The 26,646-nt window shown below is 52.3% G+C and overlaps 2 protein-coding genes across 7 annotated transcripts in view; both read right to left on the bottom strand.

Annotated features, from left to right (window-relative positions):
* Positions 1 to 526: 526 nt before the first annotated feature.
* On the bottom strand, positions 527 to 5,193 carry SLC27A3 (solute carrier family 27 member 3). 5 transcript variants are annotated; one of them, XM_053592624.1, is made up of 10 exons: positions 4,442 to 5,189; positions 3,903 to 4,112; positions 3,464 to 3,622; positions 2,911 to 3,035; positions 2,478 to 2,672; positions 2,277 to 2,367; positions 1,956 to 2,154; positions 1,400 to 1,497; positions 1,161 to 1,291; positions 527 to 824 (listed from the first exon to the last, which is right to left on the bottom strand). In XM_053592624.1, the coding sequence occupies exons 1-10, from the start codon at positions 5,088 to 5,090 to the stop codon at positions 648 to 650; spliced, it is 2,034 nt and encodes a 677-aa protein (XP_053448599.1). In that variant the 5' UTR covers positions 5,091 to 5,189; the 3' UTR covers positions 527 to 647. The 5 variants fall into 5 exon arrangements, with proteins under 5 accessions (XP_053448599.1, XP_053448600.1, XP_053448601.1 ...); XM_053592625.1 differs by lacking the exons at positions 1,956 to 2,154; positions 2,277 to 2,367 and adding an exon at positions 2,155 to 2,276 and having other exon boundaries at positions 4,442 to 5,192; XM_053592626.1 differs by lacking the exons at positions 1,956 to 2,154; positions 2,277 to 2,367 and adding an exon at positions 2,155 to 2,264 and having other exon boundaries at positions 4,442 to 5,192.
* Positions 5,194 to 5,719: 526 nt separating this feature from the next.
* Positions 5,720 to 26,646, bottom strand: part of INTS3 (integrator complex subunit 3) — a 51,499-nt gene continuing 30,572 nt past the window's right edge. Inside the window, exons 10-30 of one of the 2 annotated variants that reach the window (XM_053591103.1) lie at positions 25,400 to 25,591; positions 24,125 to 24,212; positions 23,636 to 23,715; positions 23,141 to 23,232; positions 22,680 to 22,786; positions 21,069 to 21,188; positions 20,577 to 20,706; positions 20,065 to 20,119; positions 19,728 to 19,831; positions 18,692 to 18,736; positions 18,410 to 18,529; positions 13,504 to 13,657; positions 11,744 to 11,812; positions 10,424 to 10,499; positions 9,875 to 9,988; positions 9,575 to 9,623; positions 8,410 to 8,577; positions 7,891 to 7,991; positions 7,647 to 7,719; positions 7,308 to 7,464; positions 5,720 to 7,190 (exon numbers count right to left, since the gene is read on the bottom strand). In XM_053591103.1, coding sequence (XP_053447078.1) covers positions 7,113 to 7,190; positions 7,308 to 7,464; positions 7,647 to 7,719; positions 7,891 to 7,991; positions 8,410 to 8,577; positions 9,575 to 9,623; positions 9,875 to 9,988; positions 10,424 to 10,499; positions 11,744 to 11,812; positions 13,504 to 13,657; positions 18,410 to 18,529; positions 18,692 to 18,736; positions 19,728 to 19,831; positions 20,065 to 20,119; positions 20,577 to 20,706; positions 21,069 to 21,188; positions 22,680 to 22,786; positions 23,141 to 23,232; positions 23,636 to 23,715; positions 24,125 to 24,212; positions 25,400 to 25,591 — 2,172 coding nt within the window. In that variant the 3' untranslated portion in view covers positions 5,720 to 7,112. Of the gene's footprint in view, positions 7,191 to 7,307; positions 7,465 to 7,646; positions 7,720 to 7,882; positions 7,992 to 8,409; positions 8,578 to 9,574; positions 9,624 to 9,874; positions 9,989 to 10,423; positions 10,500 to 11,743; positions 11,813 to 13,503; positions 13,658 to 18,409; positions 18,530 to 18,691; positions 18,737 to 19,727; positions 19,832 to 20,064; positions 20,120 to 20,576; positions 20,707 to 21,068; positions 21,189 to 22,679; positions 22,787 to 23,140; positions 23,233 to 23,635; positions 23,716 to 24,124; positions 24,213 to 25,399; positions 25,592 to 26,646 lie in introns of those variants that run through there. The other variant, XM_053591104.1, reaches the window with a different exon arrangement.

Here is a 26,646-nt window from a genome sequence, read left to right as displayed (position 1 = left end):
TGGCCAAAACATACACACTTGCACCCTGAGCCCTGTGGGGCCTTCAGATTCCACCAGCACCTGTGAGCATCTGAGCTGCTCCTTCTGGGAATGTCTGACAGCCATCAGGCAGGAGACACCCAACTGCGGAGACTGGTGGTCCCACACTTCCCCCTCACTGACGGGGTCCTCAGAGAGCTGTGAAGGGGAGGGGATTGCAGCTGGCCATGGAGGGGGCAGTGTTTCTTCCTGCCTCAGTCTACCTCTGCCATTAGCACCAAGCCCCCCACCCCCTCCTCCAACTCCCAAGACAACACTCAGGGATTAAAATGGGAGAAGATACACATGAGCACAGACACCAAGTAACCAGGGGTTCTCCAAGGAAAAGGATCAGGCAGGTTCATCTGAGAGGAAAATCACCAAGGTCTAGACCCTGGGCTCAGGCCACGTAAAGTCAGGGCAGGAATGCAGGGGCCTGTGGCAAGAACCACCTCCTGAGGAACAGCAGTTTCACAGGCACAAAGATGACAAATCAGAAAGAGCCAGACAGGATCCAGTCCCTTTATTACCACAAACTTAGTATATAAAAGATCCCTGACAGCCCCTGGGGCACCTGCAATGCCCCCATCCCACAACATCCCCCCCAGGCACGTTGGATACAGAAGGTCTCAGATTCGCAGGTCCCCAGCCAGAAGGGCCCAGTACCGGGCAGATGTGAGGGGCAGGTAGGCACCTGCAGCCTGGTCCAGAACGTAGAGGGTGGCAGACAATGCATTTGGGTCAAAGCCCTCATTTGCCATCCGAACCTTCTGCTGTTTGAAGGTCTCTGTGGTAGCCAAAGACTCCTGGGGAGAGGAGGAGGTTAAGGGTTGAAGGAAAAAGTATTCTTCCCAGTGGGTTCAAGAGTGGCCAGAATTTTGTTAAGGAACAAATCTAGGGAAAGGGGTTATGAGGTTTAGTGGAAGAGGTGACAGGGAAGGTTTAGTGGAAGAGGTGACAGGGAAGAGAAGCAGCCAGGATGGGAGGAGGAGGGGTACAGGGAAAGAAGGGGCAAAGAGCATATGTCTGGAAAGACTATGTGGGGGGGGGGGCCTTCCTGGAGCTTCCTAGAGCATGAAACTCCCAAAGTTGACATATGGGGTAGATGAATGGGGCAGGGTTGAGTGGGAGGGGCTGGTTACCTGAAGCCTTAGGAATCGAGGCCAGGCATAAGGTGGTAAGTTCTCAGAAACATGGGTGTAGAGCTGCACCAGGTCCAAAGAGTGGGGGGGACGCAGAACTAGGGCTGCCATTCCCGCCCTGCCTTCATGCCCTGGTGAGGGTGGGAGCCAGGGTGAGCCACTCCAGGGCTGACCACCATGCAGGCCTCATGTTCCTATGCCCAGCATTACTATCTCCCCCATCTTCCATGTCTAGGCACCTGGCACAGTGACTCCGTAGACATTCACCTCCTGAAGAAAATCCAGGGCCTCAAAGACCTCTGCCACCTCAGTTGTGGCTACGTTTTCCCCCTTCCACCTGTTGGAGAGCAGAGACTTGAAACTGAGAGCTAGGTCAGGGCTTTGAGGGCTTGGCAGGGAGCTGAAGAGGTCAGAGGTTAGGTGCCAGACCTCTAATGATTAGAGGGTTAGGAAGTCCAATAATGAGACATTAGAGGAGGGCTGAGGTGGGAGATAGAGGAGTGGAAGTTTGGGTCACAGAGATCAGGTGGTGACGTGTCAAGAAGCTATGGATGGGTGGCTTACACCTGTAATCCCACGTAGGTGGGTGGATTGCTTGAGCTCAGAAGTTCAAGACCAGCCTGAATAAGAGTGAGACAGGTCTATTAAAAATGAAAAACTGAGGCAAGAGGATCACTTGAGCCCAAGAGTTTGAGTTTACTATGAGATACCACAGCACTCTACCAAGGGACCAAGGGCAACAAAGTGAGACTCTGTCTCAAAAAAAAAAAAAAAAAAGCAGCTATGAACAGATACCTGAAAGTATCTCCAGTACGATCATGGAAACGAAGAAAGCCTTGGTCATCAGAGACCAATAAGTCCCCAGTGTTGAAGAAAACATCTCCAGGCCGGAAGACATCCTTCAGCAGCTTTCCCTGGGCCAACTCTGGCCCCCCCGCATAGCCCAGGAATGGGGACTCTTGGCTTACTGGGGCCACCAGCAGCCCTGGCTCACCTGGCAAAGTGACTGGGGTCAGGGGTGGCTGCCCACCTCACCCAGAGCCTCTGTCTCCATCCTGCTCCATTTCCCAATTCCAGTCCTTCTCTGCCAGCCTCACCCACCACCTGAATGCAAACCTGGAGATGTAGCCACACAGTGACCCTGGGTGTCCCGAATTGGCTCCCCTGTGGTGACATCATAGCGAATCAAAGAGAAGGGGAAGATGTGCTAGAGGAAAGGAGACCCAGGCCACTTCAGACCCAGGTCATTTCAGCTGTGTGAGTCCCTTCCCACCAGCCCCCCACCCTGGGGGTCCTCAGTGTCCTCTCTGCCCTCACCTTGTAAAGCCAGGAAGCACGCCCCACGGCACCCTGCTGTCCGGTGTAGTTGAATGTGGCTACATTGCCTTCTGTTAGCCCGTATGTTTCCAGTACCCGCAGTGGCCCAAAGCGCCGCATGAAACGCTGCCAGGTGTCTGGACGCAGCCCACTGCCCACCGCCAGCCGGACCTTATGGCCACGTTCCGCCTCACTCTGAAATGAATGGAGGAGTGGCAGGAGCTTTAACAGAGGTGCCAGCTCTCCACAGGGAAGTCTTGTTCCCATCCTCCAGCCCTCCTGCTGTGACCTCCTTCAGATGCCCATATTCCCTGTTCCCACCATTCTTCCTTCTTCTCCTTTCAACTCCCGATAATTGTCTCTGCCTCTTGTCAAGTACCCTGCTCCCTGTGGCCCTGTGTCAGTAGCTGTGCCAGGAACTGTGCCCACGCACCAGGGGCTGGTTGACAAGGTATCGGCACAACTCCCCGATGTACTGGAACACCGTCACCCTGTGCTGCTGGCAGTCCTCCCAGAACTGACCAGCTGAGAACTTGGACTTCAGCACCACTGTGGCCCCTGCCATAAGTGGGAAGGGGAGAAGAAAGTAAGGATATGAGAAGACAGGGGAGCCCCAGCCCCCTTCCAATAGTGCAACTCTCTGGGAAGGATGTGCTGGCAGACCCACACCCTGTCTTGGAGAGGTTACTGCCCTCTCCTCACTTCCCAGCCCCACATATCCCATCCTCCACACCCCTGCCCCCAAGTCCCACCTCTCCTCTACCTGCCTCTTTCTGAAAGACACTCACAGCCCTTCCCTTGCTGTGAACCCTGGGCTGCCCTGGTTACTTAGGTCTGAACTGTGACTTTTCCCACTAGACAAAGCTCAAGAGTCGGCCCTGCCCCTCCGTCCTCTGGCCCCTCTGCCCTGAAGCACTCACACCACAGTATGTACTTTGTAAATGTTTGCTGCAGGAATGAATGGGGGTGGTGGTGGAGAGACTGACCGATGCCCAGGCAGCCCACAATGCCCAACAGGGAGCCAGACATGTGGTAGAGTGGGAGAGCAAGGTAGATCACATCCTCCTGGTGGAGGCCACACAGCTGGTAGAAGCCTTGGCATTGTAGGATTTTCAGATGACTGACCCGAGCAGCCTTGGGCAGACCTGTAGGGTGGCGGTTAGGGGTGAGATCACAGATGAGGTCTAAGCTCCAAACGCTATCCCCCCAGTCTGCCCCTGCTGGGTTTCCCACAGAAAGAGGCAGAGATCTAGTGGATTGAGGACAGGAGCCAGGCTGGAGGCGTGAGGAGTTTGGAGGTGGTGGAGAGACAAGGGGTGGGAGGACTGGAGAGAACTGTTCCCCAGATCCCTGTCCTTTCTGCTTAGCCCTGTTCCCAGACCCTGCCTTCCTCTCTGGGAGGCAAGCATGGGGCCCTGCTCTCACCGGTGGTGCCGGAGGTGAAGATGTACAGGCACGTGTCAGTCATGCTCTGGGGAGCGGAGAGGCGTCCCGGCACAGGCCCATCAGCTTCAGCTGACATCTCAGACAGCAAGTCACGCATCCCAGCGGGATGGGTGACAGGGCCGGCAGCCCACAGGCAGAGCCCCATGGCGCTCAGGGCTGGCAGGTCAGGCTCTAGTGACTCCAGAAACTCTGGGAGGGGCAGGAAAGTATAGCTCGCGGCTTGGCTGCTCCCCAGAAGCCTCCCCCGCCCATTTGTGCACCCCGGTTCCCATCCACACTGCTCTGGGGGAGGGTAAAGAGTGTGGACACCCCATCACGGGTCGCGGACCCGGAGCTCCCTGGGAATCCCTAGGAACCAAAGATTCAGTTTTATGCCTTCGCATGAGACTCACATCCCCACTCACTTCGGAACCCCATGTAAACAGCGTCCTGGCAACAGGACCCAGACCTCTCTGACCCCAGACAGGCCCCTTTCCGTAGCTGGCCCCGCCCCAGTCGGCTGGGCGTTCCGGCCTTACCTGGCGCCAGTACCAGCGCGCGCGCGCCGCAGCAGCGGAGGCAGTGCAGCAGCCGGCCCCGGCGCAGGGTGCTGGGCACGAAGGCTGTGCGCAGACCTGCCTTTGCCAGCCCAAACCACAGCCACAGGAACTCTGGGCTGGCGGGGAGGAGCAGCGCCACGGTCACCCCAGGTTCCAGAGGGACCGCGGTTCCTCCACCGCTGGCCGCCCCATTTCCGCCACGCTCCGCGAGCACCGCCCGCTCGCCTTCCCCAGCGCTTCTGGCGCCCCCACCGCCGGGGCCCCCTTCCCAGCCCAGGGCGCGCAGAAAGGCGCGCGCAGCCCGGTTACTCTCGCGCTCCGCCTCCGCGTAGCTGAAGCGCCGCCCGCCGTGGATGAGGAAGGTGTGCGCGGGGCGCTGCCGGGCCAGTTGCGCCAGGCGCCAGGCCAGGCTGCAGCCTCCTCCGGCACCTTCCAGGTCGGCGGCGGCCGCTGCCAGAGCCCGAACTCGAAGAGCCCTTTTGCAGCGCACGGCGCGCACCGTGAAAGCCAAGTCTGCCGCGAGCCAGCGCAACTGCGGCCAGAGGCGCCGCTTCAGCAACAGCAGCGGCGGCAGCAGCAGCAGCAGCAGCAGGAAGGCAGCCATGGGGCCGGCTTCTCTCGGCACCATCCGACCCCCGCCGCTCACGAACACCTCTGACAGTCCCCTCCTGATTAGTGGGGCCGCTCGTTCTTGCAGGGAGACCGCTCTCTCCCGGGAGGCGCGCGCGTTGGGGGCGGCCCGGACTCTCGGCCCTCCCCACAGCGATACTCCGCCCTAGCGCGCTCCCTCCCAGGCTGCAGCCGGCTTGCTGGGGCCTGGGGCCTGCAGCCGCACTGGGGCCTGGGTGGTGCTGGAGCCTCGCCTCAATCCGTCTTTCTAATTTTAAGTTTTTTCTCCCCTTGGGCGGTTAGGCATCTTGCCGTACTCTGGCGTCCAGTTCTGAGAGCCAAGGCGCTAGGATCGTAATCCACCTTTCCCGCAATACCATTTCAACACCCAGAGGAGGGTATCATTACTCTCTCCCCAAACAGACTGAAGACCTGGGCCCCGCCCATGCGATTCTGCAAGCCCAGGCAAGACATCCAGACGCACACCCTCCCGCCAGCTGCCAACAAAAGCAGCAATTCCAGGGAATGGGTGGGACCAAGAACCGAGTATGGGGAAAGGCAGAGGCCCCGACTGCCGGATTTCTGGAGGGGCCAAGGTGCAGAGGCCCTTCCCTTTGGGCAAGGGTACAATAATTGGGACCAGCCAGGAAAGCTTTCCATCCTGATTTTAATTGGAGCAGAGGAAAGAAAAAGAACCTCTGGTGTTGAAGAGTTTCAGAGTAGCAGCTTTGAGGAAGGAGAGAACCTGGATTCTGTAAACAGACAAATTTGAAGGCAGAAAAGGAGCTGCCTGCCGTTTGCCCAAACTTGCCTTTCTCCTCAGTTCATGGCCAACCTCCTTGGACAGCAGAACACAAAGCATAGCCAAGGAAGCCTTCTGCTGGTATAGTGACCAACAAGGGGCCATCCTGTGGGAGGAGGTGGCCCCTATCCCTAGGATCTGAACTTTCCACTAGCCACACTTCTGTCCTTGGAGCCAACATGCAGCATCCCTTCCCTGTGGAGCAGTTAGCTCTCCAGCAACTGGATCTCACAGATTTAATAAATCAGAACAAGACAAATACTGGCTTTTGGAAGCCTCTTGTCTCTTGAGGAGAAATGGTCACAGACAGACCTCAGCCTCCAGGGAGATGGTGCCAGCATCAGTTTCTGCGTGGACAGGTCAGTGCCTGGCTTCCACCTCCAGTAGCAGAAGGATGGCTGGGGGAACAAAGCCAAGTTCTTCCTACTCTAGACAAAAGGGGGAAGGGGCAGAGTAGGGAAGAGAAAAGGGAGATGTTGTGAGGCTTCGAGTGCCACCTAGACATGCCTGTGGAAACTCCAGCACAGAAAACACTCTGGCTAGTTTTATTGTCATTTAAAAACAACTTTTAAGACTCAATTATCTCTGCCAAAAGAAAAGAAAAAAAAAAAAACAAACAAGGAAATGGGACCATTTGACAGTTCTGTGGAACTTGCCCCTGGAACGCCCCCCTGCTCTGGCCCAGCTTGCCAACCTCTCAGGCCAACCCAAGTCTCCAGGGCAAACCACAGAGGCTGTGTGAACACCCTCTCAGGTTCTTTCCTGAATGCTTCCGGTTAGGAAGAGGCAGGCTGGCAAGGTCAGATTAGACAGCCACTTCCCACTGCACACAGAGTGACTATCAAATGCCTATTCAGAGATCAAGACCCGATGGGGAGCAGGAAGGGCACCTTCCTCAGGGAGCATCTGCTCTCACCCTAGTATCTCCGGCCAGTGGCTCCTTTGTCATTTCCCTTCTCTGTTGAAATGGCTCTTTGGGAGACTGGGGAGGAACCAGGGGCTGAGGACTTCCGCCACTGTCCTACTTTGCACAGCCTCTGGCTTCAGTGAGAACCCAAACATCATGGGGGAAGCAGTGTGAGGGGCTGGATGCCTGAGGAGGGGCAGGGCAGGACTTGAGGGCACTGTCTCAGGCTGGGCCAGAGTGTTTCCCTTTTTATCTCCCCAGCTCCTATCAGCCTTTGACTCAGCTAAGAGTAGAGGGCAGTCCAACGGGGGTAGGATGGGAACCACAGGGCCTCAGTCACTGTCAGAGCCCACTGCGGAGGACCCTTTTCGTTTCCGCTTGGTGGGCTTCGGCTTTGTGTCTTCCTCCTCCTGAAAGAGATTGGGAAGGGACGGGGATCAACAGCCTGGGCAGCTGCCAGCTTCAGCCCTACCCACGCCCACTGCTGCTGCTACTGCTGCTCCCCTGCATCCTGGCTGGGATCTCACCGAAGCGCTGCTGGAGCCGGACTCTTCTTCTGCATTGGGGGGCTGTGTGGCATTCTTACGACTTCGAGGGCTGGACAGAGCTGCTTTTCGCCGGCTCTTGGGTGGTTTGGTGGAAGAGTCTTCATATTCCTCCGCCAGGGAGAAGAGGTCACTGAATCTATGGGAAAGGAGTGAACTCTGTGGGGGGCTTGCTGGTCCTGGCCACCTGCTGAACTCTTCTTTGCCGCCAGGCTCAGTTCTCTGTTTTTCTTCAACCACTAATTGTGTCACCAGCAGGCCTCCTGTCCCCTAGGCCTCCTCCCCACTATTTCTCAAGACCAAAACTGGAAGGAGCCTTACTTCATCTTGTGGGCTTCGTCACAGCTTGCCTGGACATGCTGCAGCGCCTGAAGGATTGGGGTCTGGCTAAAAACTAGAGGGAGAAGACAGAGCAGGGAAGGGAAAACAATTAGATGCCTGGGAGCTTATTCAGCAGCTCCCAGAGGTTTTCTCCAACAGGTTTGGGTTTTAGCCCTGGGCATCATGCCCCAACCCCAGGTTGGCCCCAAGGGTGGTCTGGGCTAAGATAGCACCACACACATACAGTTCTGTTTGGTGTTAGTCAGGTTGAGCCGCAGGTTATCCAAGTGCTCCAGGATCTGCTCCAGAGTCAGTTGGGCCAACTTGCTGCTGGAGCTCCTCAGGCTGCACCGGAAAAGGCATGAGAGTACAGTCTGAGCTGGGGAGGGTTCCAGGAATACTAGACACCTTCCACCCCACTGCAGTCCTCCATCCCACCTGGGTCTCTCCTTATGACAGATGACAGAGGCAACCCATACAGGGAGGGGAACAGGCAAGCTTTGCGGCCTGGGGTGGAGCAAGGGAGGTATGCATAAAATAAGGAGGCCCAGCCACAGGGGTACCAGAAGAAGAGATGAGGCCTCAATGGTCCTGTAGGCCATGTGGGTTCAGACCACTAGATGTCACCCACGGGCCAGGCTGGGCCCACAGCGGCTCACTGTTGCTGGGCAACAGTCACAGCAGACTACCCCTGGGATGGCCTGTGGACAGTGGGCAGGAAACGCTGGGCAGCCCTGACTGTGGGTCATGAGGCCATGCCTACCTCTGTCTCTTGCGTGGAAGACTGTTGTTCTTGATCAGCAAGGACTTGATGTGCTCGGCCAGCAGCTCGTCATGCTTCATGCACCAGTGCCGCAGGATGCTGGTAGTGAACTGGTCATCAGGGTGGCAGGGCCGGCTCAGCACCATCTTCACCATCTCCTCACTGGGCCTGTGGACAGATGCTGGTGCCACTCACAACACAGCCGCAGGGACTGCTTGGTTCCCCTCACTCACTTTGTAAACTCTGTTCTCCACGCCTGCCCCTAGTCCTGCTACAGCTTCCTACTCCCACATCCCTCTCCCTCTTCTCTTTGGGCCAAGACAGGCCTGGGTTCATCCTCTGCGGAAGCCAGGACGTGAGAAATGAGACTTCAGTTCTTTGGTGGTAGGAGGTGTGTGCTTGTTCCAGGAAGGAGGACCATGCCAAGTCTCCCTACATCCTCCAAACAGTCAGGAAATGGGCTGGGAGAATAGGACAAGCCTGCTCCTCCCACCCTGCGAGAGCCATGGGCAAACGTGGTGTACAGCTTGAGGAAGGGCAGGAGAGAGGCTCTGGAGCCACAGGCCCACACAGCTCTCTACCTTTCTGCTTCCTCCAGGACACGGCACCATCTCTAGCTTCTCAAGCAAGAGCAAGAAGGTGGAAGGAAGGCAAAATGGGAGGAAGGGAAAGATACACAGCCATTGTCCCATCGTCTGGACATGCGGCTGAAGCTCCTGTGGTGGCAGTGGGGGTCTTCTGCCCTCCCCTCTACACTCACCCTAGCACTCTGGCGGGGAGCACAGAAGGTGCAGCTGGCTCCACTCTGTGTGGTCCCTGCACTCTGACCCTCCCTCCTCTTGGCCTGCAGCAATGTGAGGGAAGGGAGCAGGAGCTGCTAGGCTAGGATCAGAATCAGCCAGGCTAGGATCAGAATCACTGTGGCAGCAGAAAACAAGGATATCCCCCCTTCCCCACCTCCAAGGGCAGATCATGGTGGCAGGGGGTTAAGTCAGAGGAAACCCAGATCCCATGGGAGCTGCTTATCTGAAAGTCACACTGGGGAATATAAGCAGACATCAAAGACAGGAAAAAAACATAGCAAAGGAGCAGGCTAGCCCTTTATACCACAGTATCTCTTGGCATCGGGACTGAGGGCCAAAGAGACCCCAGGGGTGGAACTCACTTCTCTCTTCTGAGCTGCAGCAGTAGGCAGGACAGGGCCTCTGGGTGTTCTGCGAGGGAAGGAGAGGGGAATGTACGATTCCAGGAAGGAAGTTTGGCACCTCTCTCATCCCTCAACCAAGAGCCACTGGAGGGAGCAAGGGCAGTCTTCAACAAGGAGCCAGGAAAAGCCCTGCCCCAATCCACCCAACCCAAGCCCCTGTGCTGTCCTGGCTCAGAGGCCTGCAGGGCTCATTTGGAGAGCCTGCTCTGCATAGGCCCTGTCTTCTCCTATGTGCTTCCAACCCACAACCCTACTCACCCTTGTATTTGAGGTGCTGAAGGATGGGGATTATGGTCTCCAGGGGGATGTTGTGGGCCAAAAAGAGCTGCCAGGCACAGTACTGCTCAAAGGTTTCCCAGTCCAGGCTTTGGACTACAAGAGACAGAACCAACCTCTCTCCCTCTCCCTCCTACTCCATTTCTCCCTCTCTTCACCCCACCCCCAACAAAGTTAATCCACAGACCACCAGCACCCCAAGCAGGGATGGCACAATGGTATAGGGGGAGGTACAGTGACCCTAAATGTAGGCCCTTTCCGTCCCCACACAAGGCTAATTCCCAGTTTTATCACAGCTTCTGTATTCTTATCAGCCCAGAGGTTAGAGGGGCAAAGGTAAGTCCTTCCAATTTACAGAGCAAGAAGTAGATCCAGAGACAATGCCCATGGCCCCAAAACAGAGTGTTGTGATGTTCTATCCCCTAGACCTCCCAGCCTGGGAGCCAGCTTTCCTGCTGGTGAAAAATCCACATGGCTGATGCCCCACCACCATCTCCTCTCTCAGGTGCCTGAAAGGTTTGGTCAACTTACTAAGAATGTTGAGGACTGAATCTTTTCGAAACATAACCAGGTTCCCCATCATCACATGGCATACCAGCTCCTGGAGCTAAGGAGGTGGAAGAAGGCAGAACCCATGAGCAGGACGATGAGGTTAGTATGGAGGGAGGTGCAGGAGAACACATACGGGAACAAAATCAGAGAAAGCAGAAGGGCTGGGGAGGAGACGGCACATGACGAATGCTGCAGGCCCTGAAGGACAGAGGGGCTGGTAAGGTAGCAACAGGTCTGTCTGGGAACCACACACCTACTTGGGGCAGAAATAGCTGTGGACAGCTATCACTAACACCCTGACGGCAGAGGGAGAACAATGAGCTCTGCTACCTGGCCTTGCTCTGGGCCTGAGGACAGGGAAGGCTCCAGGAGGCTTTGCTCTCCACATAGGTGTGGGCTGGGGAGGGGAAGGAAGGAGGATTCGAGTACTAGACACAGTTCCACTCCGTCAGCCGGGCTGGAATGCAGTGGCATCACAGCTCATTGCAGCCTCCAGTTCCCACCTCAGCTCAAGTCATTCTCCTGCCCCAGTCTTCCAAGTAGCTGGGACTCCAGATACACGCTGCCATGCCCAGCTAATTTTTATTTTTAGTTTTTGATACAGAGTCTCACTTTGTTCCCCTCAGTAGAGTGCCGTGGTGTCAGCTCACAGCAACCTCAAACTCTTGGGCTCAAGAAATTCTCTTGCCTCAGGCTCCCAGATAGCTAGGACTACAGTTTTTTTCTATTTTTAATAGAGATGGTGTCTTGCTTTTGGTCAGGCTGGTCTTGAACTCCTGAGCTCATGCAATATAGCCCCTGTGGCCTCCCAGAGTGCTAGGATTTGAGCACTGCGCCAAACCTAGGCTTCCTCTTTTATGTATGGTAACTGGCATAAGATGGACCCAAGCAAAGCTACAGCCTCTTGGGGAACCCTGTAGGTAGAAAGGTCAAGTGGAAATGATCTAACCATTATCAAGTGGGAATGATCTAAGCCATGGGAAAGGCATCCAGTTCAGAGATACAAAACCTCCCTCAGCTTTCTCTGTGGAGATGGGAGCACCTAAAGAACATGAAGAGTAAGGCAGACCTGGGCGGCACCTGTGGCTCAAAAGAGTAAGGCACCAGCCGCATATACCGGAGGTGGCGGGTTCAAACCCAGCCCCGGCCAAAAACTGCAAAAAAAAAAGAGTAAGGCAGACCCCAGAGGCAGTGCTTGTGGGGCACAGAGCCCTGTCTGCAGTCCACAGACAGCAGAGGCTGGGACTCCCCAGCCCTGTCTTCCAGGCCTCTCTGGGGGTGTCACAGCTCAGTATGTACCTGTGCAGAGTCAATGACAGCGACGATCATGTTCAGTAGCTCTCCACTCCTCAAGGTTTCATCTGGGAACTAGGCAGAGAAACAGGGAAGAAGAGTCCAAGATGGACCCCTTCACTTTTATCGCATAATCTGATGCCCCACCCCCATATCGTGCTCAGGGCTGGACTAGGTCAGCCAGACACAGGCCCTAATATAACCCCTGAACAGACACCCAATAGCTTCAAAGCTGGAAAACATAGAGAGCGTGAAGACCCAGTTGCATGTGCATGCCACACAGGTGTGGGAGGAAAGGACCAGGGAGCTACAGAGATGAAGCCAGAGCTGAAGGTTAGGACATGATTGCTGGCTCTCAGTGGGGATGGCAGCAGAATCAAAACATTAGCATCCCTAGCTGTAAAGAAATCCAACTTGTGACTGGGCACCTGTAGCACAGTGGTTATAGCGCCAGCCACATACACCGAAGGTGGCGGGTTTGAGCCCGACCTGGGCCAGCTAAACAACTGCAACAAAAAAAATAGCCAGGCGGGATCGGCGTCTGTAGCTCAGTGGCTAGGGCACCAGCCACATACACCAGAGCTGGTGGGTTCAAGCCCAGCTTGGGCCTGCCGAACAATGACAACTGCAACCAGAAGATAGCTGGGCATTGTGGTGGGCGCCTGTAGTCCCAGCTACTTGGGAGGCTGAGGCAAGAGGATCACTTAAGCCCAAGAGTTTGAGGTTGTTGTGAGCTGTGATGCCACAGCACTCTACCAAGGATGACATAATGAGACTCTGTCTCAAAAAGAAAACAAAAATAGCTGGTGTTGTGGTGGGCACCTGTAGTCCCAGCTACTCAGGAGGCTGAGGCAAGAGAATCACTTTAGCCCAAGAGTTTGAGGTTGCTATGAGCTGTGATGCCACGGCACTCTACCGAGGGCAACATAATGGGATTCTGTTTCACAAAAAAAAAAAAAAAAAAAAAAAAGAGAGAAATCCAACTTGTGCTAACCCCTCAACCAAAGAAGAGAAGGTACAGAGAGAGTGTGTGTCTGGGGGTGACAAGTATTCAGGGTAGGGAGGGCTCCCTCTAGAGAGGCCCGGGGCAGGAAGAGCCCTGCGTCTGGCTTTTGCACCTCTCCCCCTCCCCTGCTTGGCTGAGGTTACAGTTCCTCCGGCCACGCCCACACCACGGGTTCTCATTTCCCTTTTCCTGAGAACTTCTACCAAGAGGGGGAAGAGCTGACACTTCCTGTACCCAGTTCCCTAAACAAGGAAAATCAGAGTGAGTCTCCACTGGGAACCATCAGAGATAATCTAAGGGTGAGCCAGCAGAGAGCCAAAGGGCCCAGGATGTGCTATATATAACATGGGTCTGGGTGAGTGGACTTGGTCCTAGGTCCAGATGATGGGTCCGAAACTGAGAAGTCTAACTCATACCAACTTAAAGGATAAAAATTCTGGGAGTTTTAGAAAATATTTAACTTTTAAAAAAGAGAGATTGGGGGCGGTGCCTGTGGCTCAAAGAAGTAGGGCACCAGTCCCATATGCCGGAGGTGGCGGGTTCAAACCCAGACCAAAAAAAAAACCTGCAAAAAAAAAAAGAGAGAGGTTGATGACGGGACAGCTATAGTACAGGAAGCAATGGTCTAGAAAAGTTAGCAGAGTGGGCAAAGCAGGGCAGAGCCGTACGTGATGCTCTAAATGTGTTCTCCACTGCAGTCTCCTGTGAGCTCCCAGGACTACTGCCCCCACCACCAGCACAGACACAGGAAGGCACCAACCTCTGTGTAGATGGAGGGTGTGAGGTGGCACAGCAGGCGCACGTCGTCCTCTTGGCAGGCCTTCATGTCCATCATCAGGCAGGTGTGCAGATCACCTAGCTGAGTGGCTTGGGCAAATGACTCATACAGGTTCATCTTCCCTGCAGCAGCTTTGCTGCAAGATCACATGGAGCTCAGCCAGCAACCTGGCCCCAGCACCCACCTTCACACCCCTCGAGGTAGGCTCCCTCTTGGCAATAGCTTCTCTGCCCTAGATGTGCTATCTGTGTCGTGTCTCTCCCTGCTACCTTCCCCAAGGGTTTGACAAGTTATAGGAACCATGAAACGCTCCTCTTTCTCCACACCCTCCCCCAGTGTTCCAGATGCAGCTCTGGCCACAACTAGTGAAGCTACTGACTAGGAAAAGTCAAAAGAGGAGGAGGCAGCGCAGGCCAGCATTTCCCTTGTGCTAGAGCCCAGAAAGCACATGCACTAACACCTCACACCGTACACAAAACTTAAATCAAAAGGGCTTCTAGGCCTAAAAGTACCGAAACCACAGAACTAAAACTATTTTCTCTTAGAGAAAACATACGAATAACTCTTTATGACATCAACAACATGACGATGGGAAAAATGACGAAAGGAAAAAACATAAATTTGACTTCATAAAAATTTCACACTTTAGGAGGGATGCAGTGGCTCACAGAGTGCTGTAATCCTAGCACTCTGGGAGACTGAGTCAAGAGGATTCCTTGAGCTCAGGAGTTTGAGACCAGCCTAAGCAAGAGCAAGATCCCATCTCTAATAAAAAATAGAAAAGTAGGGTGGCGCCTGTGGCTCAGTGAGCAGGGCGCCGGCCCCATATACTGAGGGTGGCGGGTTCAAACCCAGCCCCGGCCAAACTGCAACAAAAAAAATAGCCGAGCGTTGTGGCGGGCGCCTGTAGTCCCAGCTACTCAGAAGGCTGAGGCAGGAGAATCGCCTAAGCCCAGGAGTTGGGTGTTGCTGTGAGCTGTGTGACGCCACGGCACTCTACCGAGGGCAATAAAGTGAAACTTTGTCTCTACAAAAAAAAAAAAATAGAAAAGTAGGCCAGGTGTGGGTGGCTCATGCTTATAGCACTCTGGGAGGCCCAGGCGGGTCGATTGCCTGAGCTCACAAGTTTGAGATCAGCCTGAGCAAGAGCAAGACCCATATCTAAAAATAGCCGGGCATTGTGGCAGCACCTATAGTCCCAGCTACTAGGAAGACTGAGGCAAGAGAATCGCTTAAGCCCAAGAGCTCTGAGCTGTGATAGAAAGGCACTCTATCGAGGGTGACAAAGTAAAACACTGTCTCAAAAAATAAATAAATAAACAAAATAAAAACTAAATAAACAAACAGAAAAACAGCCAGGCATGGTGGCTCATGTCGACACTCCTAGCACTCTGGGAGGCTGAGGCGGTGGACTGTTTGGGCTCAGGAGTTCAAGACCATCCTGAGCAAGAGTGAGAGCCCTGGTGCTATAGCTGGTGTTTTTTTAAAGACATATCAGGTGCTGTGGCAGGCACCTACAGTCCCAGCTACTCGAGAGGTTGAGGTAAGAGAATCACCTGGGCCCAAGAGTTTGAGGTTGCTGTGAGCTGTAACACCAGGGCTCTCTATTGAGGGCAACAAAGTGAGATTCTCTCTCAAAAATAAATAAATAAATAAATAAAATAAAAAATAGAAAAACCAGCTGGCTGCTGTGACAGGTGCCTATAGTCCCAGCTAGTCAGGAGGCTGAGGCAGGAGGATTGCTTGAACCCAGAAGTTTGAGGTTGCTATGAGCTATGATGCCACAGCACTCTAGTCAGGGCAAGAGAGTAAGACTCTTGTCTCAAAAACAAAAGCAAAAACAAACAAAAGAGTGAGACCAATTTCATCTCTACTACTGAAAAAAAAAAAAAGAAAATTATGGTGGCACGCATGTATAGTGCCAGCTAGCTGGGAGGCTGAGGCAGGAGGATCTCTTGAGCCTCCAGTTTGAGATTACACTGACCTACAATGCTGCCACGGCAACAGAAACACATTCTGTCTCAAAAAAAAAAAAAAAAAAAAAATTTTTTTTTTTTGTATTTCAAAAGATGCCACTAAGGCCAGTACAGTGGCTCATGCCTGTAATCCTAGCACTCTGCAAGGCCGAGATGGGTTGACTGCCCTTAGCTCACAGGTTTGAGACCAACCTGAGCCAGAGCAAGACCTCATCTTGAAAAATAGCCAGGCATTGTAGCAGGTGCCTATACTCTCAGCTACGTGGGAGGCTGAGGCAAGACAATCGCTTGAGCCCAAGAGTTTGAGGTTACTGTGACTGTAACGCCATGGCACTCTATGGAGGATGACAAAGTAAGACTATGTCTCAAAAAAAAAAACCAAAACCAAAGGGCTTGGCGCCTGTAGCTCAGTGGCTAGGGTGCCAGCCACATACATCGGAACTAGTGGGTTGGAATTCAGCCTGGGCCTGCCAAAAAGCAATAACAACTATAACCAAAAAATAGCCGGGCGTTGTAGCAGGCACCTGTAGACCCAGCTGCTTGGGAGGTTGAGGCAAGAGAATTGCTTAAGGCCAAGAGTTTGAAGTTGCTATGAGCTGTGACGCCACAGCACTTTACCCAGGGCGACAGCTTGAGACTCTGTCTCAATAAAACAAAAAAAAAACCCAAACAAAAAAACAAAGAAGATGCCATCAAAAAAGTGAAGACATGCCTTTCTCCTGGGATTGGACAAAATAAACACACAAAAAACAAACAAACAAAAAAATGAAGACAATCCACAGAATGGGAGAAAATATCTGGAAATCATATATTTGATAAGGCGCTTATATTCAGAATATATATAGGACATTTAAAAGTCAACAAGAAGGATGGCACCTGTGGCTCAGTGAGTAGGACACCGGCCCCATATACCGAGGGTGGCAGGTTCGAACCCGGCCCCAGCTGAACTGCAACAAAAAAACAGTTGGGTGTTGTGGCGGGCGCCTGTGGTCCCAGCTACTTGGGAGGCTGAGGCAAGAGAATCACCTAAGCCCAAGAACTGGAGGCTACTGTGAGCTGTGATGCCATGGCACTCTACCAAGGGTGATAAAGTGAGACTCTGTCTCTAAAAGAAAAAAGTCAGTAAGAAGAAAACTCAATTAAAAATGGGAAAGGATTTTTTTTTTTTTTTTTTTTTGAGAAAAAGTCTTACTTTGTTACCTTTGGTAGAGTGCCATGGCATCACAGCTCATAGCAACTTCAAACTCTTGGGCTCAAGTGATTCTCTTGCCTCAGGCTCCCAAGCAGCTGGGACTACAGGTGCCCACCATAACACCCGGCTATTTTTTTTTTTTTTTTTTTTTTTGAGATAGGGTCTCATTCTTACTCAGACAGGTCTTAAACTCTTCAGTTCAAGCAATCCACCGCACTCGGCCTTCCAGAGTGCTAGGATTATAGGTGTGAGCCACCGTGCCTAGCCTAAAAACAGGAAAGGATTTGAATAGACATTTCTCCAAAGAAAATATATAAATGGCCAGGTGACGCCTGTGGCTCAAGGAGTGGGGAGCCGGCCCCACGTACCAGAGGTGGTGGGTTTACGCCCAGCCCAGGCCAAAAACTGTAAAAAAAAATATATATATATATAAATGGCCAAGAAACACATGAAAAAATGTTTAACATCATTAGCCATCAGGGAATATAAATGAAAACCACATTGAGATTCCATTTCATGTCCACTAGGATGGTTACAATCAGGGAGAATCAGGAGATAAAAAAACAAATAAACAAAAAAACAAACCCATGGCTCATGCCTGTAATCCCAGCACTTGGGAGGCTGAGGCGGATGGATTGCCTGAGCTCACAGGTTTGAGATCAACCTAAGCAGGACCGAGACCCCATCTATAAAATAAAAATAGCCAGGCCTTGTGGTGGGCGCCTGTAGTCCCAGCTTCCCAGGAGGCTGAGGCAAGAGAATCATTGACCCCAAGAGTTTGAAGATGCTGTGAGCTGTGATGCCACAGCACTCCACTAAGGGCGACAAAGTGAGACCCTGTCTCAAAAAACAAACAAAAAAAACCTAGAATAGAAACTAAGAGGGAAAAAAAAGCTAGACTATAACTAGTGTTGGGGAGCATGTGGAAAACTTATGAAAACTCTCCCACACTACTGGTGAGAATGTAAGGTACCTGCAGCCATGCTGGAAAATAGCTGTGCAGTTCCCTACCAATGTAAAAACAGACTTTCTGCATGATCCAACAATTCCACTCTTAGGTACCCCAAGACAAGTGAAAACATATGTACCCATAAACATGTGTACATGAATGATCACAGCAGCTCTACTTGAAATAGCCAAAAAAGTGGAAATGACCCAAATGTCCACCAACAGACAAATGGATAAACAAAATGTGGTTATCCATACAGCAGAATAGTACTTGGGCAGACAACTGATATATGTTACAACACAGATGAATCTTAAAAGCATTATGTTATCCTTGTTAGTAGATGGTGAGTAAAGGGAAGAAAAATATTATGTTAGGTGAAAAAAGTTAGTCACAAAAGATCACACATTGATTCCATTTATCTGAAATGTCCAGACTAGCCGAATCTATAGAGATCTAAGGCAGAGCAGTGGTTACCAGGGGTTAGGTGAAAGACAGAAGGGAAAGTGATTGCTAACGGGTACTCTTTTTAGGGTGATGAAAGTTAAATAGGTTCTAAATTAGTAGTGTTAGTTGTACATCTTTATGAATATGCTAAAAACCACTGAATTGTACACTTTAAAAGGATGAATTTTATATAAAGCTATTATTTAAGAAAAACAACATGGATGATGACAAACCCTTTCCCATTTTTAGGCCCTGGTAATGACAGCGAAGGGTGGAAGAGTCAGTGTGCAGGAGAGAAGAGACCGGGTTGGGGTGGGGGGCACCCACCTGGCCCTCAGGTAGTAAAGCAGGTGGTAGCCGATCTTGGGCTGTTTCTGATATAGCTCGGAGAGAAGATCGAGAAGCAGAGAGAAGCTACTATTGTCTTCCTGCATCTGGCACAGGTTCCTGGGGAGGAGCAGAGCATACCAAGGCAGACTCTCCTATGGAGCTTCTGGGGGGCACGGGCTCTGTGCCCACTGCATACCTCCTCCTTCCCTGGGTGGGGATACACATGCTTGACAGGGAGGACCAAGGACAGTGCAGTATCTCCTACAGCTGGGTGCTTACCTAAATATTAGGTAGAGAGGCTTTCCTACAGACTCCTCCAGGGACCTACAAAAAGGAGGGTTGTACATGAGAATCCACATAAGCGGAGGTGGGCTGCAGGTAGGTACTTTGGAGTCTATTCCTTTCCTGTCCAGGAGACAAACCTCCTATTGATCCAGAAGCTTAGTTACAGAGAAACACGTGCCTAACAGAAAGTCACGATTTGAGGCTGTCATCCTCACTGCGGATGTGATTCTGTGGTTTTCAGAGAGAGTCCAGGGTTCAATCCCACCTGATTCAGTTTGGGGGCTACTGGACCCAGCAAAAGGGGTTGAAGCAAAAGGGAGGGGACATTAGTCCCCTCCTAGTACACATGATGTTGAGCGGGCAAAACCAAAGCCTTGTTTAAATGAATCAATACACAGGAGAACAAAAACACTGAGTGAAATTTCCTTTCTTTTTTTTTTTTTTTCTGAGACAGCCTCACACTTTGTCATCTTTGGTAGAGTGCTGGGGTGTCACAGCTCACAGCAGTCTCAGACTCTTGCCTCAACCTCCCGTGTAGCTGGGGCTACAGGTACCTGCCTTTCTTTTTTAAGAGATTGGCGCCTGTGGCTCAGTGAGTAGGGTGCCGGCCCCATATACTGAGGGTGGCGGGTTCAAACCCAGCCCAGGCTGAACTGCAACCAAAAAAATAGCCAGGCGTTGTGGCAGGCGCCTGTAGTCCCAGATGCTCGGGAGGCTGAGGCAAGGAGAATCACTGAAGCCCAAGAGCTAGAGGTTGCTGTGAGTCCTGTGACGTCATGGCACTCTACTGAAGGTAAAGTGAGACTCTGTCTCTACAAAAAAAACAAAAAAAGAGATGGGATCTCACACTTGCTGTTGCTCAGGCTGGTCTAGAACTCCTGAGCTTAAGCAATCCACCTCAACCTCCCAGAGTACTAGGATTACTGGTGTGAGCCACCACACCTGGCCCCAGATTAATTTTCTTAAATTCACAGCAAGGTACACTTTGGATTCAGACTATAACCCAGAAGTCAGGGGAGATGAGCCTTACTCCTCGGTGATCTCCTCAGGCAGCACCTCCCCTCGAAAGTGGGCCTTGAAGAGCTCCTGCAGGCAGGAAGCAAGGACAGACAACTGTTCTGAGTCGAAGTCTTCCTGGGGGGAGACAAGGAAGAAAGTGTTACTACCTGGACCCAAGCCTTCCTGCTCCCACTATCCCACAGGCTTAGAACTCATCTGTTTCCATCCCCAGTATCAGCAGGCTCCCCACCCCCAGAGGGGACCCATATGGGGAAGGGGAAGGAGAGGGTCAGCATCCCTGGGAGATGTCTGCATGGGGAGCTCTAAGCTGGGCTGCTTCCTGCCTAAGGGGCTGGGTTCCTCTTTACCTCCAGGACCTGGTCCACGATTTCCTGCATGACCTCACATTGGGCCTCCGTATCACTGCAGGACAGAAGCGAGAGGAAATCCCAAGGACATTGATGATAGCAGAAGACAGGACACACAGGCAGCAGTGTGCATAAGTCACAGAGACAGAACAAAGGAGCTTTGTGTAAACCCCGGCTTGGGCGGGGGAGGCTGCAGAGCAGAATTCTCTGCTCTCTGGGCAGGGGCCCAAAGCAAAGGGAAATCCTCATCAATCTTGCTTTGGTTCTTAGAGGCTCTTCTCCCCACAATCTATGGGGAGAAGTAGGGACCAGAGATGTGAAGCAATCAGGCTGCCCTACCCCTAGCCCATACCCTCCAAGATGTAAACCGCAGAAAAAACTGTCATGAAGCTCTCTACACCTCTCCACACACTTCCACCAAGTCTCCTCCAGCCCACCATCCTGCCGCAGACACTGAGCACCGGGCAGAGAGCACCTGGGACTTGCAGAGGAGGAGCACAGTCTGTACCCACCTTCCCTTCTGTAGCTGGAGCACTTTGTCCCGGAGGGACTCATCCAGCTGGTCCAGGTAAGGAGTGATATCAACTGGCTCCTCCACGACTGTCTCCTTAATAGGGTGGAAGCGAAACTCTCTCTTCTTCCCTGAAGGGGGTGAAGTGGGAAGAAAGTCAGTTTGCCCAGATGTTAGAGACAGAAACAGTACCCTGAACTAACCGTCCCTTCCTAGGTGCCCCATGTATGCACCTGCGTACTCAATGCAGTGAGGACCCAAACCATCCCTGTGCATGCACATGTCCTATTCTCACAAGCACACAGGGCAGGAGCACTTCTTTCTCCTTCCTGCCTTCAGAGTTGAGCACAGGGCTCTGCACTCTGCAGTCTCATTCAGTAACCCTGTTAAGAAAACTTAAACTCACAGGCAAAGGTGATCAAGACCACAGATAAGCTGCCCCTGTGAACTAGTTTCTCTGGCACACCTGAGTGAGCCATGCTGCTGGCCTCACCTCTGCTGTTGAGGTCCTCCTCATCATCACTGAAGGCTGCCTCTGCATTGTCATAGCAGCTCTCATCCTTATCCGACATATGGTTGTCCATCTCCATGGAAACTGGCTCCTCAATTTTAACTTGGGAGTAAAAAAAGACAAAGCATTTGATGGCCTCTGGGTCCTCTAAAATGTCCTGTGCTTCTGGGAAGGGAAACTGAGGGGCACATGGAAAAATAAGGAGTTTCTAACCCAAGTAGATTACTGATCCTGGAAGGACATACCTCTTGTCCGCACAACCCTCTACAACCCACCACGGATGGTGCCAGGAGTAAGAACAGCACAGGACGTAACTCCTCTGTGTTCAGCTAAGAATCAGTGACCAGAGTAAGACCAGAGGCTCAAGTGCTCTTTAATTTGAAACCAAGGTGAGATGTGCTGCTTGGCCTAAAGCCTTTATTGACAAACGAAGTTCCATAAAAAAAATAAATAAAACCAAGTTGAGATGTACTGCTTGGCTTAAATCCTTATCTCAAAATAAAAAACTATGCTGGGGAGACGGCAGTCTGGAACTAGAAGCAACATTTGAGACCCAGGATGACAACCTCTCATCAGGGGCCAGAGGCCAGGGGCCAGGGCCTAGAGCTACAAAGAGAAGAGACAGGCAAAGTCAAAGACATAAACAAACATCACAAGAAAGCCTTCTATCAAGAAGGAGTAAGGGAAAAAAGTCTGAGTTAAGAGACCAAGAAAGAAGACCAGAAGTCAGATAGGATTAGATGAAGAGACAAAACTAATAAGAGACAACAATGATTAAGAAAAGCTGGGGGTGGGCGGCGCCTGTGGCTCAGTGGGTAGGGCGCCGGCCCCATATACCGAGGGTGGCGGGTTCAAACCCGGCCCCGGCCAAACTGCAAAACCAAAAAATAGCCGGGCGTTGTGGCGGGCGCCTATAGTCCCAGCTACTCGGGAGGCTGAGGCAAGAGAATCGCTTAAGCCCAGGAGTTGGAGGTTGCTGTGAGCTGTGTGAGGCCACGGCACTCTACCGAGGGCCATAAAGTGAGACTCTGTCTCTACAAAAAAAAAAAAAGAAAAGCTGGGGAAGGAAAGGCTGTGATGGACAGTGTCCCAGAGGTGGACAACTGGGTGGCGCCTGTGGCTCAAGGAGTAGTGCGCCGGTCCCATATGCCGGAGGTGGCAGGTTCAAACCCAGCCCCGGCCAAAAAAAAAAAAAACCATAAAAAAAAAAAAGAAGTCCGGCGGCGCCTGTGGCTCAGTCAGTAAGGCGCCAGCCCCATATGCCGAGGGTGGCAGGTTCAAACCCAGCCCCGGCCAAACTGCAACCAAAAAATAGCCGAGCGTTGTGGCGGGCGCCTGTAGTCCCAGCTACTCGGGAGGCTGAGGCAAGAGAATCGCTTAAGCCCAGGAGTTGGAGGTTGCTGTGAGCTGTGTGAGGCCACGGCACTCTACCAAGGGCCATAAAGTGAGACTCTGTCTCTACAAAAAAAAAAAAAAAAAGAAGTCCAGAGGTGGACAACTGCACAGGGACATCCTAAGCAAGACGCTGGTCTGAGAGCCTCTGATGATGGATCCCTCTTTTGATACAGGTGACAGAACAGAAGGGCTACATACCTTCCACAGGTGGGGAGGGTGAGCTGCAAAACTCAGGAAACTTCTCTCTCAGCATTGCTCGAAGCTCTTTGTCCAATTTAGGATTGTCAAACAGGGGGGCCAGGTGTCTACAGGGGGCACAAACAAAGGTCGCATCAGAGCTCCTCCCTTCTAGCTCAACATGGAGTTGGTGAGGTCTATGCCCACCCATGTAATTGGGCCAGAGTCAGACTCTTGGAAGGTGTCAACAGAGAACATAAAGGCATCTGAGGCCCTTGTAATAAGGCAGCATGAGAAAAATTCCTCTAAGAGCCACAAGGACATATGACCAGCAGCCTGCTGTGAAATCAGTACTCTTTATACCTGTCAAGGGAAAGGGCCAGCAGTGGTGTGGCAGGGTCTGGATGTGCCTGACCTGTTAGGTGACCGGACCTAATGGAAAACGGGAAAACAGCCCCTTGCCCCACCCTCAAACTTCTTACGCCAAGACCCGCTTCTCCACAATGTGGTTGAGGGAGGAGAAGACGCCCTGCCGCACGTGGCCCTCCAGGGGTGGGTAGAAGTTGGGAATAATCTGGAAAGGAAGACGGGAGGGGAAATGAGCACAGGCTCTATCCATAACACTCTGCTGAAGCTGATCTAAAAAACTGCTTTGGTTTCAATTAGGAGACATTAGGGAGTATGGCTGCAGAGATGAGAGGGTTTCTGACGACTCTAGGCCACTAAGAGAGGAAACTCTGGACCTGGCCGCTCCTCTAAGAGACTAGATTCTGCCAGGAGTCCTCACCCCTGTGATTGAGAAGCCCCACAGAAATTGGGAAGATCCCTGGAGACAGTGGGAACATGGAAGGGACACGTCCACTAACAGAGGGAACAGGACTCGTGGTCTCTTCTACACCCACAGTTAAGGGGTACGGGGGAGACTCACTTAATTCTCCACACACAGGTGTGGGGAGGGAAGGGGCCAGGGCACTTACACGGCACATGAAGTCCAGGAGCGTGGCAGTGATAGCAGGGTGGGGCTTCATGGAGTGGTGCATGACCAGGATGGCTGGCTCTGGATAAGGTGGAAGTAAGGGACCCCCATCAGTCTTTTTCCAACTCCATAAGACCGGATGTCAGTGTGTGTGAACGGCTGTGGAGAGTGCCAGGTCTATTCCCAAGCACACCACCCCCTAAATGGCTCTTAGCCCTTTGCTCCCTTCTCATCCCCAGCATTCTGGAGAAGAGCAGCAGAACGTGGATAGCCTTGCCTCAACCTTCCCTTGACCCAAACCTAAGGTTGTTAGGGAAAGGGGTGAGTGCTTAGCCTCATCAAAGCAATTCTCTACCTAGGTGAAGGGAGAACTGACAAGGAACAAAGGAACTGCTCCCAGATAAGCCGCCTACAGCCCTGCCACCCTGAGATTTATGACTGCTACCTCAACAGGCGGGGTTGGGGGGAGGGGACGGGGGTGGTCACATACCTATGTTCATAATGCTGTCCTTGTCTGGACTAAAGAACAGCCAATCATAAAACAAAGCCAGCTTGGCATTAGAGGCAGCAACATTTGACTGGAAAAGAGAGGAAGAAAAGTGGGGCTAGTTTCACCAACCCCTCCCTTCTCTTCAGAGGCCCAAGGCAGAGTCCAGGACCCACCTGGCTGCCCTTCTGTGGATTTAGCTCCTGGTAAAGCAGGGCAGAGGGGCACCTTAGTCTGTGAGCATGCATTTCCAGTGGCTTCACCAACCAAGAGGATGGGGACCAGCCTGGGCTCCTTGTACATACCTCTGACCCCCAGAGGGGAGGACACTTGTACTCAAGAGTCCACTGATTGCCCCAGGCTGAGGCAGCACTCACACCAGCCCCCTAGGCTGCCCTTCCTGGCTCCCCAGGAACATTCCTGAAGAGAGACCCCCTAGGAATGGCCTGTTGTCATATCTGAATCTGCACATTCCAAGGACCCAGTGAGATGGGCAAGGAGTGGCCCTGTCAAGAGGTCAGGGGCAGCCAGATGCTGGAGGATGGACAGTTTCCCAGCAGGCATGGAGGAAGAGGGGGGAAGCACTGGGAAGGAAATGGCTCCACTGTGAGTCCTAACTCTAGGACAGGGAAGTGTACCAGGCTGACACCAGCAGCATGGAGGTGAGGGGCTAAAGACCACGACCAGAGGAGTAGCCATTATGTAGTTTCTAGAAACTAAAACGAAAAGGCAGCGATTGCTTGGAGGTTGGCTACCAAGGGGTAGATGAACCTGTTCACCCCAAACCCATGTAGGAAATAATGAGTATATTGGGCGGCGCCTGTAGCTCAGTGAGCAGGGCGCCGGCCCCATATGCCGAGGGTGGAGGGTTCAAACCCAGCCCCGGCCAAACTGCAACAAAAAAATAGCCGGGCATTGTGGCGGGCGCCTGTAGTCCCAGCTACTCGGGAGGCTGAGGCGGGAGAAACGCCTAAGCCCAGGAGTTGGAGGTTGCTGTGAGCTGTATGATGCCACGGCACTCTACCGAGGGCAATAAAGTGAAACTCTGTCTCTACAAAAAAAAAAAAAAAAAAGAAAGAAATAATGAGTATAAGTACATTTCTAGAGACTCAAAGGGAACTAGGGGTAAAAGGTGAAGGCATTAAGAACCAGAGTGAAAACAGGGCCCTTCAGGGTCCAGTGGCCCTAGAGTCAGTAAGAAGCATGGAAATATGGGGAGCAGGGTGGAAGAGGCACCTCTCACCCCCAGTGTCCTCTGCCCCAGGGCCCAGCCCTCACCGTGCATGTGGTCAGGAGCCAACCAATGATGGCCCAGCGAGGCAAGATGTCTGAACTCAGCACTTCATTAGAAGGGTGGACTACACCGCAGATATAGCGGATAAGGTCACAGCGCAGAGACTGACTGTCTGGAGTCGACAGGTACTGGCGCTGGAACCAGTCCTGATAGCGTTTTTGTTGACCAAAGCGTACCTGGGAAAGGAAATTGAAAAAGGAAATTTAGAATTGAGGGTGGGTTCCTGAACAGAGGAGATGAGCACCATCCAACTGCAGGCTTGACCCAGACCTCTGTTTCTTCCCAAAACACACTGACTAGCTCACTCTCTCTCCAATGCCCCTCCTTTGGGAGAACTTCCTGATTGAAAGGTATGCTGACAACCCATGTCAGAAGCACACTGATTTTTGCCATTAAGCTGACACTGTAATTACCCCCAACTACAACCGTAGTTCACTCTTAGCTCCTCACTCCCAGTATTGGTCCCTGATTCTCCAGTCATAAGCATAACCTTTCCTCATTTTGGGGGAGAGACAAGAGTCTCACTTTGTCTCCCTTGTAGAGTGCCACAGTATCACAGCTCACAGCAACCTCAAACTCTTGGGCTCAAGCAATTTCTCTTGCCTCAGCCTCCCAAGTAGCTGGGACTACAGGTGCCCGCCACAACGTCTAGCTATTTGATTTTATTTTTATTATTATTTTTTTTTTGTAGAGACAGAGTCTCACTTTACCACCTTCAGTAGAGTGCCATGATGTCACAGGACTCACAGCAACCTCTAGCTCTTGGGCTTCCGCGATTCTCCTGCCTCAGCCTTCCGAGCAGCTGGGATTACAGGCGCCTGCCACAACACCAGGCTATTTTTTGGTTGCAGTTCAGCTGGGGCTAGGGTTTGAACCTGCCACCCTCAGGCGCCCTACTCATTGAGCCACAGGCGCCACCCCGTCTAGCTATTTTTAAAAATGAAGTCTCACTATGCCACAGGCTGGTTTTGAACCTGTGAGCTCAGGCAATCCACCTGCCTCAGCCGTCCAGAGTGCTAGGATTATAGGTGTGAGCTACCGTACCCAGCCTTTCCTCATTTTCTTTTCTTTTATATTTTGTGAGACAGTCTCACTCTGTGCCCTGGGTTCAGAGTGCCATGGCATCTTAGACTAGCTTCAGAGTGCCATGGCTTAGAGTAGCTTCAAACTCCTGGATTCAGGAGATCCTCTTGCCTCGGCCTCTCGAGTAGCTGGGACTATAGGACTCGCC

Source organism: Nycticebus coucang, chromosome 5 (assembly GCF_027406575.1).
Source record: "Nycticebus coucang isolate mNycCou1 chromosome 5, mNycCou1.pri, whole genome shotgun sequence".
In the NCBI taxonomy this organism is placed as follows: domain Eukaryota; kingdom Metazoa; phylum Chordata; class Mammalia; order Primates; family Lorisidae; genus Nycticebus; species Nycticebus coucang.
This window is presented reverse-complemented; position numbering and strand designations above follow the sequence as displayed.

Excerpts from the sequence above, each read along its gene's own strand:
- SLC27A3 (XM_053592624.1), bottom strand. The coding sequence starts at position 5,090 with ATGGTGCCGAGAGAAGCCGGCCCCATGGCTGCCTTCCTGCTGCTGCTG. Across the intron at positions 2,673-2,910 it reads ACCTTGTCAACCAGCCCCTG|AGTGAGGCGGAACGTGGCCA; the intron begins GTGCGTGGGCAC and ends CATTCATTTCAG. Across the intron at positions 825-1,160 it reads CTCGATTCCTAAGGCTTCAG|GAGTCTTTGGCTACCACAGA; the intron begins GTAACCAGCCCC and ends TCCTCTCCCCAG.